This window comes from Heterocephalus glaber, unplaced genomic scaffold (genome assembly GCF_053883595.1).
Source record: "Heterocephalus glaber isolate CG9 unplaced genomic scaffold, H.glaber_assembly_v1.0 deba00001687, whole genome shotgun sequence".
Lineage (NCBI taxonomy): Eukaryota > Metazoa > Chordata > Mammalia > Rodentia > Bathyergidae > Heterocephalus > Heterocephalus glaber.
In genome coordinates, this window is record NW_028258412.1 from 4,625,594 (window position 1) to 4,638,959 (window position 13,366).

At 38.2% G+C, this 13,366-nt stretch overlaps 1 protein-coding gene across 5 annotated transcripts in view; it reads right to left on the reverse strand.

The window, feature by feature from the left end:
- The window catches only part of Ttc28 (tetratricopeptide repeat domain 28), a 710,286-nt gene that overhangs the window by 296,550 nt on the left and 400,370 nt on the right, over window positions 1–13,366 (reverse strand). For all 5 annotated transcript variants that reach the window (XM_087198497.1, XM_087198496.1, XM_021257148.2 and 2 more), the window contains 2 exons: window positions 9,423–9,695; window positions 8,355–8,485 (listed from right to left, as the gene is read on the reverse strand). In XM_087198497.1, the coding sequence (XP_087054623.1) occupies window positions 8,355–8,485; window positions 9,423–9,695 (404 nt within the window). The remainder of the gene's footprint in view (window positions 1–8,354; window positions 8,486–9,422; window positions 9,696–13,366) is intronic.

Sequence of the window (13,366 nt, forward strand, 5' to 3'; positions counted from 1 at the left end):
TATAAGGAGACGCCCTACGGAGGTCGCGAGTCACAAAGAACACGCCGAATCAGCCCGCTGAAGACAGGCAGGTCTGCACATGCCCTACCGAGGTCTCCAGTCCCGTGGAACACGCCGAATCAGCCCGCGCCCCGGCAACAATCCACAGGACCCCCCCCCCCCCGCCCCGCTACTCTGTACAGCCACCCAGTTCCACACTACAAAGACGCAAAGGACACCGGACCACCAGACCACTGTACTGAGTCCCGCCACTCCCAGCCCAGAGGTAGGGGCTTCTGAGCCGCCATCCCACTGATCCGGTTCCAGAGGAAGGGGCTTCCTGGCCACTATCCCTCCCGCTGCTCCCAGCCCAGAAGAAAGGGTTTTTGGGCCACCATCCCTACAACTGTTTCTGGCCCCTGGCCCACCTCTCCCAGCTCAAAGGAGGTAATCCATGCAGGCGCTAACAGCCCCCCACCCCAGTACAAATGAGAAAACATGTAAATAAGTCTCAAAACCAGACTTCCAGATCACCTACAGCAACCCCAAAGGGAAATGAGATGGAACACTCTGATTTTCAACCACCTGGACCCACTGAACAGGCAACAAAAGGGGATCTGGAAAAAATGAAATCAAAATACTTTCTCAGATAACAGGAGAAATTGTGCTCCTAGTGCAAGACATGATTAATAAATCTAGAGAGGAGCTGAGGAACATGATGGAATCCCAACATAGGAAACAAATGGAATCCATAAAACAGATGCAAATAGATTTCCAGGAGATGAAAAACTCCATTGAAAGTCTACACAGCACAATGAGGCAAGGTGAGGACAAAATTTCAGACACAGAAGATAAGATTGCAATTAAGGACCAGGAAAATAAAAATTGCTTCAAAATTATAAGGGAACATGAGAAATCAGTACAGCAGATGCTAAGATGTGGCAACCAAGAATAACATGAGACTGATTGGAGTCAATGAAGAAACAGGAGAGAGTGCAGATGACATAAAAAAAAAAAAAAACTCTTCGCAGAAGTAATGGCAGAAAACTTCCCAAGCATGGGAAAAGAACTTGACATGCAGATAAGTGAGGCATACAGGACACCAAATAGCCTTGATCAAAAAAAATCTATACATAGGCATATAATTGTAAAGATTCCAGAAACTCAACAGAAGAACAAAGTGCTACAGAGAAAAGAAACAAATCACATACATAGGAAAGCCCATCAGAATCACACCAGACTTCTCAACACAAACCATCAAGGCAAGAAGAGCTTGGAGTGACATATTCCAAGCCCTAAAAGAGAATAGCCTCCAACCCAGATTGATGTACCCTGCAAAACTATCTTTCAAAATTGATGGAGAAATAAGATACCTTCATGAAAAAGAGCACTTTAGGAATGTCATGAATATCAAACCAGCACTCCAAAGAAATTTACACAATGTCCTAGGAACAGACATTGAGGATCACAACCCCAGGAAGCAAAGCAGAATTAACCCATCTGGCACCACAAGAAATTAAATGTAAAGGGGGAGAACCAACAAAAATAAAAAGTCAAGGCAATGAAAAGTCAATACATTTCAGTTAAAATCACCAATGTCAATGGTCTCAATTCAACAATCAAAAGAAATAGACGGACAGAATGGGTCAAGAAGCAAAATCCAACAATGTGCTGCATATAAGAAACACATTTAATTCAAAAGAAAGCTCATAGACTGAAAGTTAAAGGGTGGAAAACAATACTCCATGCAACAGGAACCCGAAAAAAAGCAGGAGTAGCTATCCTCTTTGCAGATCAAGTAGATTTCAAACCAACACTGATTAAGAAAGACAAAGAAGGACACTACATCCTTGTAAAGGGAACAATCCAAGAGGAAGAGATGACAATCATAAATATCTATGCACCAAACACTAGTGCACCCAACTATATAAAACAAATACTAATGGACATGAAAAGTCATATATGTACTAATACAATTATAGTGGGGGACCTCAACACCTCACTGTCACAAATAGATAGATCAACTAGACAAAAAATAAGTAATGAACTACTAGAACTCAATCGAACTCTTGAACAAATGAACTTAACAGATGTTTACAGAGTCTTCCACCCCACAAAATCAGAATACACATTCTTCTCAGCTGCACATGGGTCATTCTCCAAAATAGACCACATACTCACACACAGAACATGTTTAAGTAAGTGCAAAGGAATAAGTTATGCCCTGTATATTATCACACCATAGTGTGATGAAATTGGATGTGCATAGCAAAAGAAACTGGAAAAATTTCATAAACACGTGGAAATTGAACAACACACTTCTGAATAACCGATGGGTCACAGAGGAAATTAAAGAAGAAATCAGACAGTTCCTTCAATTACATGACAATGACAACACAACATATCGGAATCTATGGGACCCAGTGAAAGCAGTCTTATGAGGGAAATTCACAGCAGTGAATACGCATATTAGGAAAACAGAACAAGCTCAATTAAACAACCTGATGCTACACCTCAAGCTTCTAGAAAAAGAAGAGCAGGACAACCCCAAAGCTCATACAAGGGAGGAAATTATAAAGATAAGAGGAGAAATCAATGCAATGGAGACTAAGAGAATGATACAAAAAATCAATGAAGAGTTGGTTCTTCAAAAGAATCAACAAAATTGACAAACTCTTAGCCAACCTTATCAGAAAAAGGAAAGAAAAGGCCCAAATCCATGTAATTAGGAATGAAAAGGGTGAAATTACAACAGACCCAGCAGAAATCCAGAGGATCATCAAGACCTACTTCCAGGACCTATAGGCCAATAAGATGGACAACACAGAAGAAATGGACAGATTCCTACATACATATGAATTACCAAAGTTGAACGAAGAAGACCTAAATATTCTGAACAACCCAATATCAACCAATGAAATTGAAAACGTAATTAAAAACTTACCAACTAAGAAAAGCCCGGGCCCTGATGGCTTCACTGCTGAATTCTACAAGACATTTAGAGAGGAACTACTGCCACTACTGTTTAAACTCTTCAATGAAATTGAAAGGGAAGCAGTACTCCCAAATTCATTCCTGGAAGCAAGCATCACCTTGATCCCCAAAGCAGAGAAAGACCCAACTGAAAAGGAGAACTATAGGCCAATCTCACTAATGAACATAGATGCAAAAATCCTTAATAAGATAATGGCAAATAGAATGCAGAAGATCATCAAGAACATCATACACCCTGATCAAGTGGGATTCATCCCAGGGATGCAGGGATGGTTCCACACATGCAAATCAATCAATGTAATACACTATATCAATAGAGCCAAGGACAAAAACCATATGATTATCTCCATAGATGCAGAAAAAGCATTTGACAAAATCCAACATGCATTTAGGATAAAAACCCTACAAAAAACTGGAATAGATGGTCTCTACCTCAAACTGATAAAAGCCATGTATGAAAAACCAACAGCCAATATCTTACTAAATGATCAAAAACTGAAGTCCTTCACACTAAAATCAGGAACAAGACAAGGATGTCCACTATCACCACTCTTGTTCAATATAGTTCTGGAAACGTTAGCCACACCAATTAGACAAGAGAAAGAAATAAAAGGAATAAAGATAGGAAATGAAGAAGTCAAATTGTCATTATTTGCAGATGACATGATACTCTATACAGAAGACCCCAAGAACTCCTCCAAAAGTCTTCTAGACTTAATAACCAAATTCAGTCAAGTAGTGGTTAAAAGGTCAACACATAAAAATCAATAGCTTTCCTCTACACCAATGACAGACTCACTGAGAGAGAAATAGGGCAAATAATTCCTTTCACAATAGCATACAAAAAACTGAAATACCTAGGAATCAACCTAATGAAAGAAATCAAAGACCTCTTCTCTGAAAACTATGGCACTCTGAAAAGAGAGATTGAAGATGATATCAGAAAATGGAAAGACATCCCCTGCTCCTGGGTAGGAAGGATTAATATGGTGAAAATGGCCATACTTCCAAAACTGCTATATAGATTCAATGCAATTCCAATTGAGATCCCAGCAGCATACTTCATGGACCTTGAGAAAACAATCCAAAAATTCATTTGGAACAAGAAGTGACCCACAATAGCAAAAGCAATTGTAGGTAACAGAGACATGGCAAGGGGTATCACAATCCCTAACCTGCAACTATACTACAAAGCTACTGTGATTAAAAAAAACAGCATAGTACTGGCAAAGAAAGAGACCTGAGGACCAGTGGAACAGATTAGAAGATGCACAAACAATGCCAGACACACTCAGCCATCTCATCTTCGATAAAGGAGCCAAACACCCTCACTGGAGGAAAGATAGCCTCTTTAATAAATGGTGCTGGAAAAATTGGGTTTCAACTTTCCAAAGATTAAAACTAGACCTGTATCTCTCACCATGCACTAAACTAAAATCAAAATAGATTAAAGATCTAAATATTAATATAGAAACTCTAAAGCAGTTAGAACAGAGGTTAGGTAGAACTCTTGAAGACATCGGTGTAGGAAAAGATTTTATGAACAAAACCTCAGTTGTCCATGAACTAGCACAAACAATCAACAAGTGGGATCTCTTCTTATTAAAAAGCTTCTGCACAGCAAGAGAAACTACCAGCAGTGTGAAGAGACAACCCACAATGTGGGAAAAAATCTTCACCTGCTTTTCCTCAGACAAAGGTCTACTATCTCGAATCTATAAAGAACTTAAAAAGATCAGACCTCTCAAATTTAAAGACCCAGTCCAAAAATGGGCATCTGAAATGAACAGACAGTGCTCACACAAAGACATAGAAATAGCAAATAAATACATGAAAAAATGTTCAACATCACTGGTCATTCGAGAGATGCAAATGAAAACAACGCTGAGATTCCACTTCACTCCAGAAAGAATAGCTGCTATCAAGAAATCAACCATTAAGAAATGCTGGCAGGGCTGTGGGGAAAGAGGAACCCTGCTCCACTGCTGGTGGGAGTGTAGACTGGTGCAACCACTATGGAAATCAGTATGGAGATATCTCAAAGAACTAGGACTGGAAGTCCCATTTGACCCCGCTATTCCACTGCTAGGGATCTTCCCCAAAGAATTAAAAGAATCATTCCACAGTGAGATATGTGCACCCATGTTCATAGCAGCACAGTTTGTGATAGCTAAAACTTGGAAATAACCCAAATGCCCATCAACTGGAGACTGGATAAAGAAAATGTGGTTTTTTAATAAATGGAGTACTACTCAGACATAAAAAATGAGAAATTAGAGACATTTATAGCTAAGTGGATGCACATTGAGGTGATACTCTTTAAGTGAAATAAATAGGACACACATGTATAAATACCGAATAGTTTCTCTGGTGTGAGAAACTGAAAGTGTAAATAAGGACTAAAATGTATAATAGGTAATGTGAAATAGGAAGAAAAGGAGCAAAGGGGAAGGAAGTGGGAGGGGTAGGGGAAAGGATAGAAGGGAATGGCATTAATATGAGAAAATGCAAAAATAGGAACAAAATATTTGTAAATATGGAGGAATGGAGGAGTTGAAGGGAGGGCTGGGCAAGTGTGAAAAATAAGAACCAAGAGAGATTATGTAAAATGCAAATTTCCTATGATGAATGTCATTATATTGTATACCTAAAATGTACCAATGATTAAAATGTATAATCGATAATGCAAAGTAGGAAGAAAGGGTCCAAAGGGGTAGGGGTAGTGGGAGGGGCAGGGGAAAGGAAAAATGATGAGAAATGGAAAAAATGGAAATAAAGTCTTTGTAAATAGGGAAGGGTCGAGGGGGTGAAAGGAGGGCTAGGAATGGGGAAAAAATAAGAACCAAAATCCATCATGCAAAGGTACAATTCCCAATGAGAAATGTAATTGTCTTGTATACCTAAAATGTACCAATAAAAGAATTTAACAACAACAACAAAAAATCCTGGAGGGGCTGTGGGGAAAGAGGAACCCTTCTCCACTTTTGGTGGAAGGGTAGACTGGTGCAACCACTGTAGAAATCAGTGTGAAGATTTCTCAAAAAACTAAAACTAGAGGTTCCATTTGACCCAGCTATTCCTCTTCTTGGTATCTTCCTGACAAAATTAAAAGCCTTCTACTACACATCCATGTTTATAATAGCTAAATCCAGTTTATAATAGCTAAATGCTGGAAAGAGCCCAAACGCCCATCAACTGACAAATGGAAAAAGTTGTGGTTTTCCATACAATAGAGTACTACTCTGTCATAAAGAAGGACGAGCTTCAGGCATTTATAGCTAAATGGATAGACCTTGAGATCATACTCTTAAGTGAAATAAATCAGACACACATGTTTAAATACTGCATTGTCTGGCATGAGAAACCAAAAGTGGAAATAAGGACTAAAATATATAACAGATATTGGGAAATGGCAAGAAAATGTTCAAATGGGAAGATGAATAAGGGAGGGAGGAGGGAGAAAGGAAGGAAGGGGCAAGAAAAAGTGAAAATAGAAGGAAAAAATGGAAACAAAGCTTTTGTACATAGGGAGGGGAGTGGACTTGAGGGGGGATGGGAAAAAAGAGGTGGGATGTATCATGTACATGTGCAAATTCCCAACGATGAGTGTCATCATTATGTATGTGTAAAATGTACCAATAAGTGTTTTGTTATTAAAAAATAGAAACCAAAAAGAGAAGGTAGAAAATCTTCATTTCTCCCTTTGAATGCCTATGACATTAATATGATCCTAATTAAAAGTTTTTCCATCTTATCCAGTAATTGGACTAATACATGTCAAAGGTTAAGAAAAAAGTATAAATGCAGCTCTTGACATATTTATAGTTATCTGTCCCTTCACCAAATGGCCCTATCTAGGAAACTATGCTTGTTTAACCTGACTCTCAGTTCTTAATGCCACCAGTATATCTGTCAGTGGAGGTCTAATTCTTCTTTTCATTCCCTGAACATCAAGAAATCAGTTCATCTAGTTTATACAAACTGTTGATTAATTAAGGGTAATAGGCAATGAAAAGTGTTAAGACAACTCTCTAGAGAATAAAATTGCCAAAAGTTGAGGCCCTTAAATAGTCTCTTTGCTGGCTTTTTCCCCCTAAAACAAGTCTCAATATGTTGCCAAGGCTTGTCTCAAACTCCTGGGTTCAAGCTGGGCATGGTGGCACACAACTGTAATTCCAGCAGTCTGGGAGGTTGAGGCGGGAGAATTGCAAGTTTGAGGCAGCCTGGACAAGTTGGTGAGGCCCTGTCTCAAAATAAAAAATTTTATAAAACACGGGATGTAGCTCAGTGCAAAAGCCTTACGTTCAATCCCCTGTACTACCAAAATAACAAAAGCTATCAAATTCCCAGGTTCAAGTGATCCTCCTTCCTCAGTCTCCCAAATATCCGGGACTATAGGTGTGCACCATTGTATGCCTGCTTCTTATTGGCACTCAAATGCTTTTTTTTTTCTTTCCTAATTCCTTCAGATATCGGTACCTGACCATGTGCCAGAGACCTGAAATGGCTGGATCATTAAAATAATATATTTTTCAACATATAAGTTGACTTATAAAGTTATTGTTACCTCTGCTATTAACCTTTATTTCTCTATTAATATTATAATAAAAACTATCATTTATAAAATTTCTTTATGGAATGCCATTGTAGAATTCCAGATACCATTTTAGGCACTTCACACACTATTTATAACCCTACCACAACTGTGCATAGAATATATATAATAATAATCATTTCCCATAAGAAAATAGAGGAGAAGAGGGGGAGTTCAGTAGTAATTTCTACAAGATTGCACAGCCAGGGAGTCCTGGAGCTGGGATTCAGGGCCAGTTCTATCGGCCCACAGCCCCTACACCCACCTTCCTCCATGATGAGAGGCAGAAGCACCTTGTCATCACACAGCATCTACTGGGTATCAACTGTTTGAGAACATTGTGCTCCCATTTTTTAATAAAGACTAGGATGACCATTACAATTAAATTCTCTTATGCTTCTTTCACAAGAGTTAAAAATCCACCAAACAATATTAAGGAGTTGCAGTAATAATATCTGTCTCAAAGTATAACATATGCTTCTTACAATTTAGTGAATATGTTATGATGTATAGCTTTTTTCCAGCTTTACATGTATACTCCATTCCATGTGTGAACATGATAAGAACTATGCATCTGACCAAGCTGTTAGATGCTGAGATCAGAACAAGGTCTCATCCTTACATGAAAGTAGACATGTGGTAGTTATCTAACACATTACTATGGATGAAAGAATCAATGTGATCAATCTCTGAAAGTGATTTGTAAAGTACCTTAAACACTTTTGAACAGTTAAAAAGACTTCATGCTTTAAAAAAAATGACTTTGGTCTGCAGGTTAACTTCCTACCTCCCGATCCTTGAGTTTCATGGCGAGCACCAGCTGATGTCTGTGGTTGGTGAGAGCCTCCCGATAATTTCCTTTGGAGAAGAATGCAGAACCCAGATTCCCATGAGCTCGGCATTCTCCTGTCTGGTCACCTGAATTGGATTAAAAAGAACATAAAATTTCTCTAAGCTATAGCACTGTTTATAATACATAGTGTTCATCTTAAATTTAAGAGCCACAAATTTACTAGCTAAGAATTCATTTACCTTCTTTTAGAAAAGTATTTGCTTCTTCCACAGAACTCTGTATGGAGAGTTAAGGTCCTAGAACTTAAATCTCTGGACAATGGTTGTTACTGTAACATACAACTACAGTCAGGGACTTAGGTATCTTAGAAATGAGAGGTTAAAGACCCTAACACAAACCAGCTGCTCCTCATTTTTCTGCTAATAAACTTTGATAATGAGCAATTATCAGTTTATTTGTTCAGTCATTTGATTCCAAACATACTACTGGTTAATACTGCTTCTTTACAAATATACTAACAGTTGATTCCCCATACCCTTTCTCTTCCAAAAATCCTGATAGTCCTTGAAAAATAACCACAATCATCATCATAATCATAAGTCATACTTATTTCACAAATGAGGAAACTGAGGCAGAGAGAGGTTAGGATGTTTATCCACAAAGTCACACAGTGAGTAAATGGTAGAGCCACTAAACCCAATAGACTGGCTCCAGAGTACACACTTTTAACTTCTGCATTACACTACTTCTTTTCACAAAATGATGATGCATTCTCATGGAGATATAAAATTAAGATGAAAGATTCACCTGTTAATACTGTCACTTAGGATATTAAATTTATGAGCCCAAGTGTCTGAGGAAGGTGGTGAATATATTAAGCTCCTTCTCTTGGCCTTTTGCAAGCCCTGGCACCTTGTTACATAAAATGTTCTAAAGACCTGAAAACTCTAGAACAGAAGATACACTCACTTTCCATTGCATATGCTAATCCCATTCCTGCCAGGCTAGTGAATTTTGTGTTTCCTCTCTGCATTGAATTAAAGAAGAGAAGCATGACTCTACCTAAGGTCTTGGCTACATCCAAGTCCTGCTGCATATATCCAGTGCTCTTCTCTGTGTTTCCGAGAGACCAGTAAGCACTGCTCAGGGCAGAGAACACAGAACCTCTCAGTTTGAGGCTGCAGGTGCCAATCTTCAGAGCAGCTTCCAAGACAACCACAGAGGCCCCATGGTGGCCAGCTGTCAGGAGTTCCTGCCCAACCACAGACACGACCACAAAGGGACTCTTGTCCAGTTTCATTTTCTGAAGTTGATGATAAGTGGGCTCGAGGGAATCTGAAGAAAAAAAAAAACAAGAAAATGTGGGGTGATACACAAAACAACACACAAAACAATCTTTTCTAATATCGAAAAAACAAATGTTTAGCCTACTTTCATCGCTTAGTTCAAGTACAAATGCCAGCCTTTAATTCAGAACCACTCTAACTGTCCACTAATCCCATATGACTAGTATGGCCCACCCCAATCCAGCAATTTCCTTCTTACTGTTGCATACACATGCCACCTTCATCCTTTCTTCTTTGATCATGATGTACCACTTTCCCTGAATGGTTCTTCTCTGTCTTGCTTTCTTCTTAAAATAAAAGAGTCATCAAAATATATAGTGAATGTTTACATTTTTAAAATTTATTACAATAAAAGACACATTGACATTAGTCCCTGTTAAAATACTCCTTCTCACTTTGAACACACTTATCCTATCATTCTTGCCGCTTTCTGAAGCAATTCTGGAAATCCTCTTTCATGGCTTTATGAGGTGTGATTAAAAAAAATACAGTGAACACTGCTGCTGAGGGCCATCCAATGGAAAAGCAGGCTCATAAAAACATTGGTATGTTCTCATCTGCCTTATTCAGTGTGCATCCCTGTGCAACTTCTGGCTCTTCCCTAAAGTCAAAATGACCATGACAGTTAAATGTTCTCAATTGATTCAGGACAGTGAGACAGCCACACTGGTGCAACTAAAGACACACACAATAGAAGACTTCCAGAACTACTTCAGAAAGTGGCAAGCAAAATGGGATAGCTATGTTTAAATAAGAGGGAGGGAGACTAATGGCAACTTGTCTTTTAGTGCAATAAGTTTCTAAAATTTAAACATTCATGTTTTTCAATCATACTTCATGTATAAGCACATCCTTCAAGGACCACCTCTACTTGGCAGTATCCTCAGCTCCTCCAGCCCACAGCCATTTTTTTTTTTTTTTAGGGAAGCAGCTCAGAAGTCAATTAGGCTTTTTTTCATTAATTTTATTGGTACATTTTAGGTATACAGTATGATGACATTCTTCACTGGAAATCTGTACCCTTACATGATATATCATGGTTCTTATTTTTTCCCCCATTCTTCTGCCTTCCCATCAACCCCTCCACCCCTCCCTATTTACAAAGACTTTGTTTCCAGTTTTTCATTTTCTCTCATTTATTCCTTTCCCTTCTTTCCTTTCCCCTACCCCTCCCAATTCCCCTTCCCCTTTGCCCCTTTTCTTCCTATTTCAATTACCTATTATACCTTTTAGTCCTTATTTACACTTTCAGTTTCTCACACCAGAGAAACTATTCAGTATTTACACATGTGTGTACTATGTATTTCACTTAAGACTACGGCCTCAATGTGCATCCATTTACCTACAAATGTCTCTAATTTCTCGCTATGGCTGAGTAGTACTCCATTTTATAAAAATAAAAAAAAATTTGCTTTATCCAGTTTCCAGTTGATGGGCAATGGGGCTGTTTCCAAGTTTTAACTATTACAAACTGTGCTGCTATGAACATGGATGCACATATATCACTGTGGTACGATTCTTTTAATTCTTTAGGGAAGATACCTAGCAGGGGAGTAGCTGGGTCAAATGGGACCTCTTAATCTTAGTTCTTTGAGTTATCTCCATACTGATTTCCACAGTGATTGCAATAGTCGACACTCCCAACAGCAGTGGAGCGGTGTTCCTCTTTCCCCACAGCCCTGCCAGCATTTGTTACTGGTTGATTTCATGACAGCACCCATTCTTTCTGGGGTGAGGTGGAATCTCAGCATTGTTTTCATTTGTATCTCTCGAATGACCAGTGACGTTGAACATTTTTTCATGTTTATTTGCTATTTCTACTTCTTTGAGAAATGTCTGTTCATTTCAGATGCCCATTTTTGGATTGATTCTTTAAATGTGGAAGGTCTGATTTTTTTAAGTTCTTTATAAATTCTAGATAGTAGACCTTTGTCTGAGGAACAGCTGGTAAAAATTTTTCCCACATTGTGGGTTGTTTCTTCACATTGTTGGTGGTTTCTCTTGCTGTGCAGAAGCTTTTTAATAAGAAGAGATCCCACTTGTTAATTCTTTGTGCTAGTTCATGGGCAACTGAGGTTTTGTTCATGAAATCTTTTCCTATGCCACTGTCTTCAAGAGTTCTACCTAACCTCTCTTCCAGCCAGTTTAGTGTTTCTGTTTTAATATTAAGATGTTTGATCCATTTCAATTTTAGTTTAGAGCACCACATCAATTCTTGTATCTAAACTTGTTTTGTATTTTTATAGTTAGTATCACATACTTTAGTCATTGTTTATTTTAAAATTCTTCTACATAGGTCTACTTTAAAATATTTTTCCAGCTAAAGCTGAAAGCTAATGTAGCATTGTTTAATATTTTACTATAACTCCATAGCAACTGACACTATGTGGGCACTATGTGGGATTTTAAAATTCACTATTTCCACACAGGTGAGAGTCCCTAACATGTCTGGCATTTGGTAAATGATTGTTAAACCTGAATAGAATGACTATTTAATTAAACCTGCTCATGGTTTTTCCTAGAACATGAAATAAAGGAAACCCTACCAAGAAAATATCTATCATAATCACTGGTGGCTCAATGTTTATTGCTGCTTTTGAAACCTGTATTCCCAAATAAAATTAATATTTGTTTTATTTTATTTTCATGTGACATTTGTAAAGGACAGATAAGGAGTCAATAAGTCACAAGAGATTTTTTCTGTTTGAAGCTTGGTTTGAATATATCTATACTCAAACTTACACACTCTTCATACTCCTTCTCCCTCTTCTCTCTTTTTTTCTTTAAAGACAATTTCTGGGCTATTAACGACTGCCCAATAAACAAATGGCATTTACAATACATTTGTTGTTAGCTTTCCTGAAAAACTATTTCACGTTAGTTGTTCCACTATATACATGTAAAAAACTACATAAGATTGGTCTCTTTAGATCTTGAATCTTCTACCCAACCATACTGCATTAAAATGTAAGTATTACAATTTATGACTTCTCAACTCTCCACTAAGGAGCTCTCGCCTGAATCAACATTACCACAGAAACTTTGAAACTTACTGGTGCCTAAAGCATTTTTTCCCCTTCAATCAGATCACTAAACAGAGAACAAAGAACATTTTTACACCTGTCAAGATGCAAGCAGCACACAGTGCCAGTAAATACTAGCTAACCAATAGGGTTAAATACTGGCACAAGAACCCAGGAATTGCTAGGTAGCAAAGAACAATACCATGCTGACATGCTGCGAGCAGAATTTTGGTGGTGCCTGCTGATGAGTTTGGCAGCCAGTGATGCCAATGATCAGTATCCCACTGGCCAATTAGCAGAAACAAACCTAATAGATTTTTAAAGCTGGAAAGATTTCTTTAAATGCTTTCATTTTAGAAATTGGAAGTATCTGGGTATTTAAGGATTCACCCAAGATCAAATAGCTTGGCAAACAGCCAAGAAACCATTCAAAGCTGTAATCCCAGGCTCTATGACGCTATACCAGGAATGATTCTTAGTTGCTAACAACAGAAACTTGTCTTGGCTGCTTTTAAGTAAAAAAGAAATCCACTTATTGACTACTAGGAAGGATGAAAATCCAGGCTTCTAAAACTAACAGTTAAAACCATGTTACAGAAGTTCCCTGGTGGAGGCAACATAAATATTGCAATTAAAC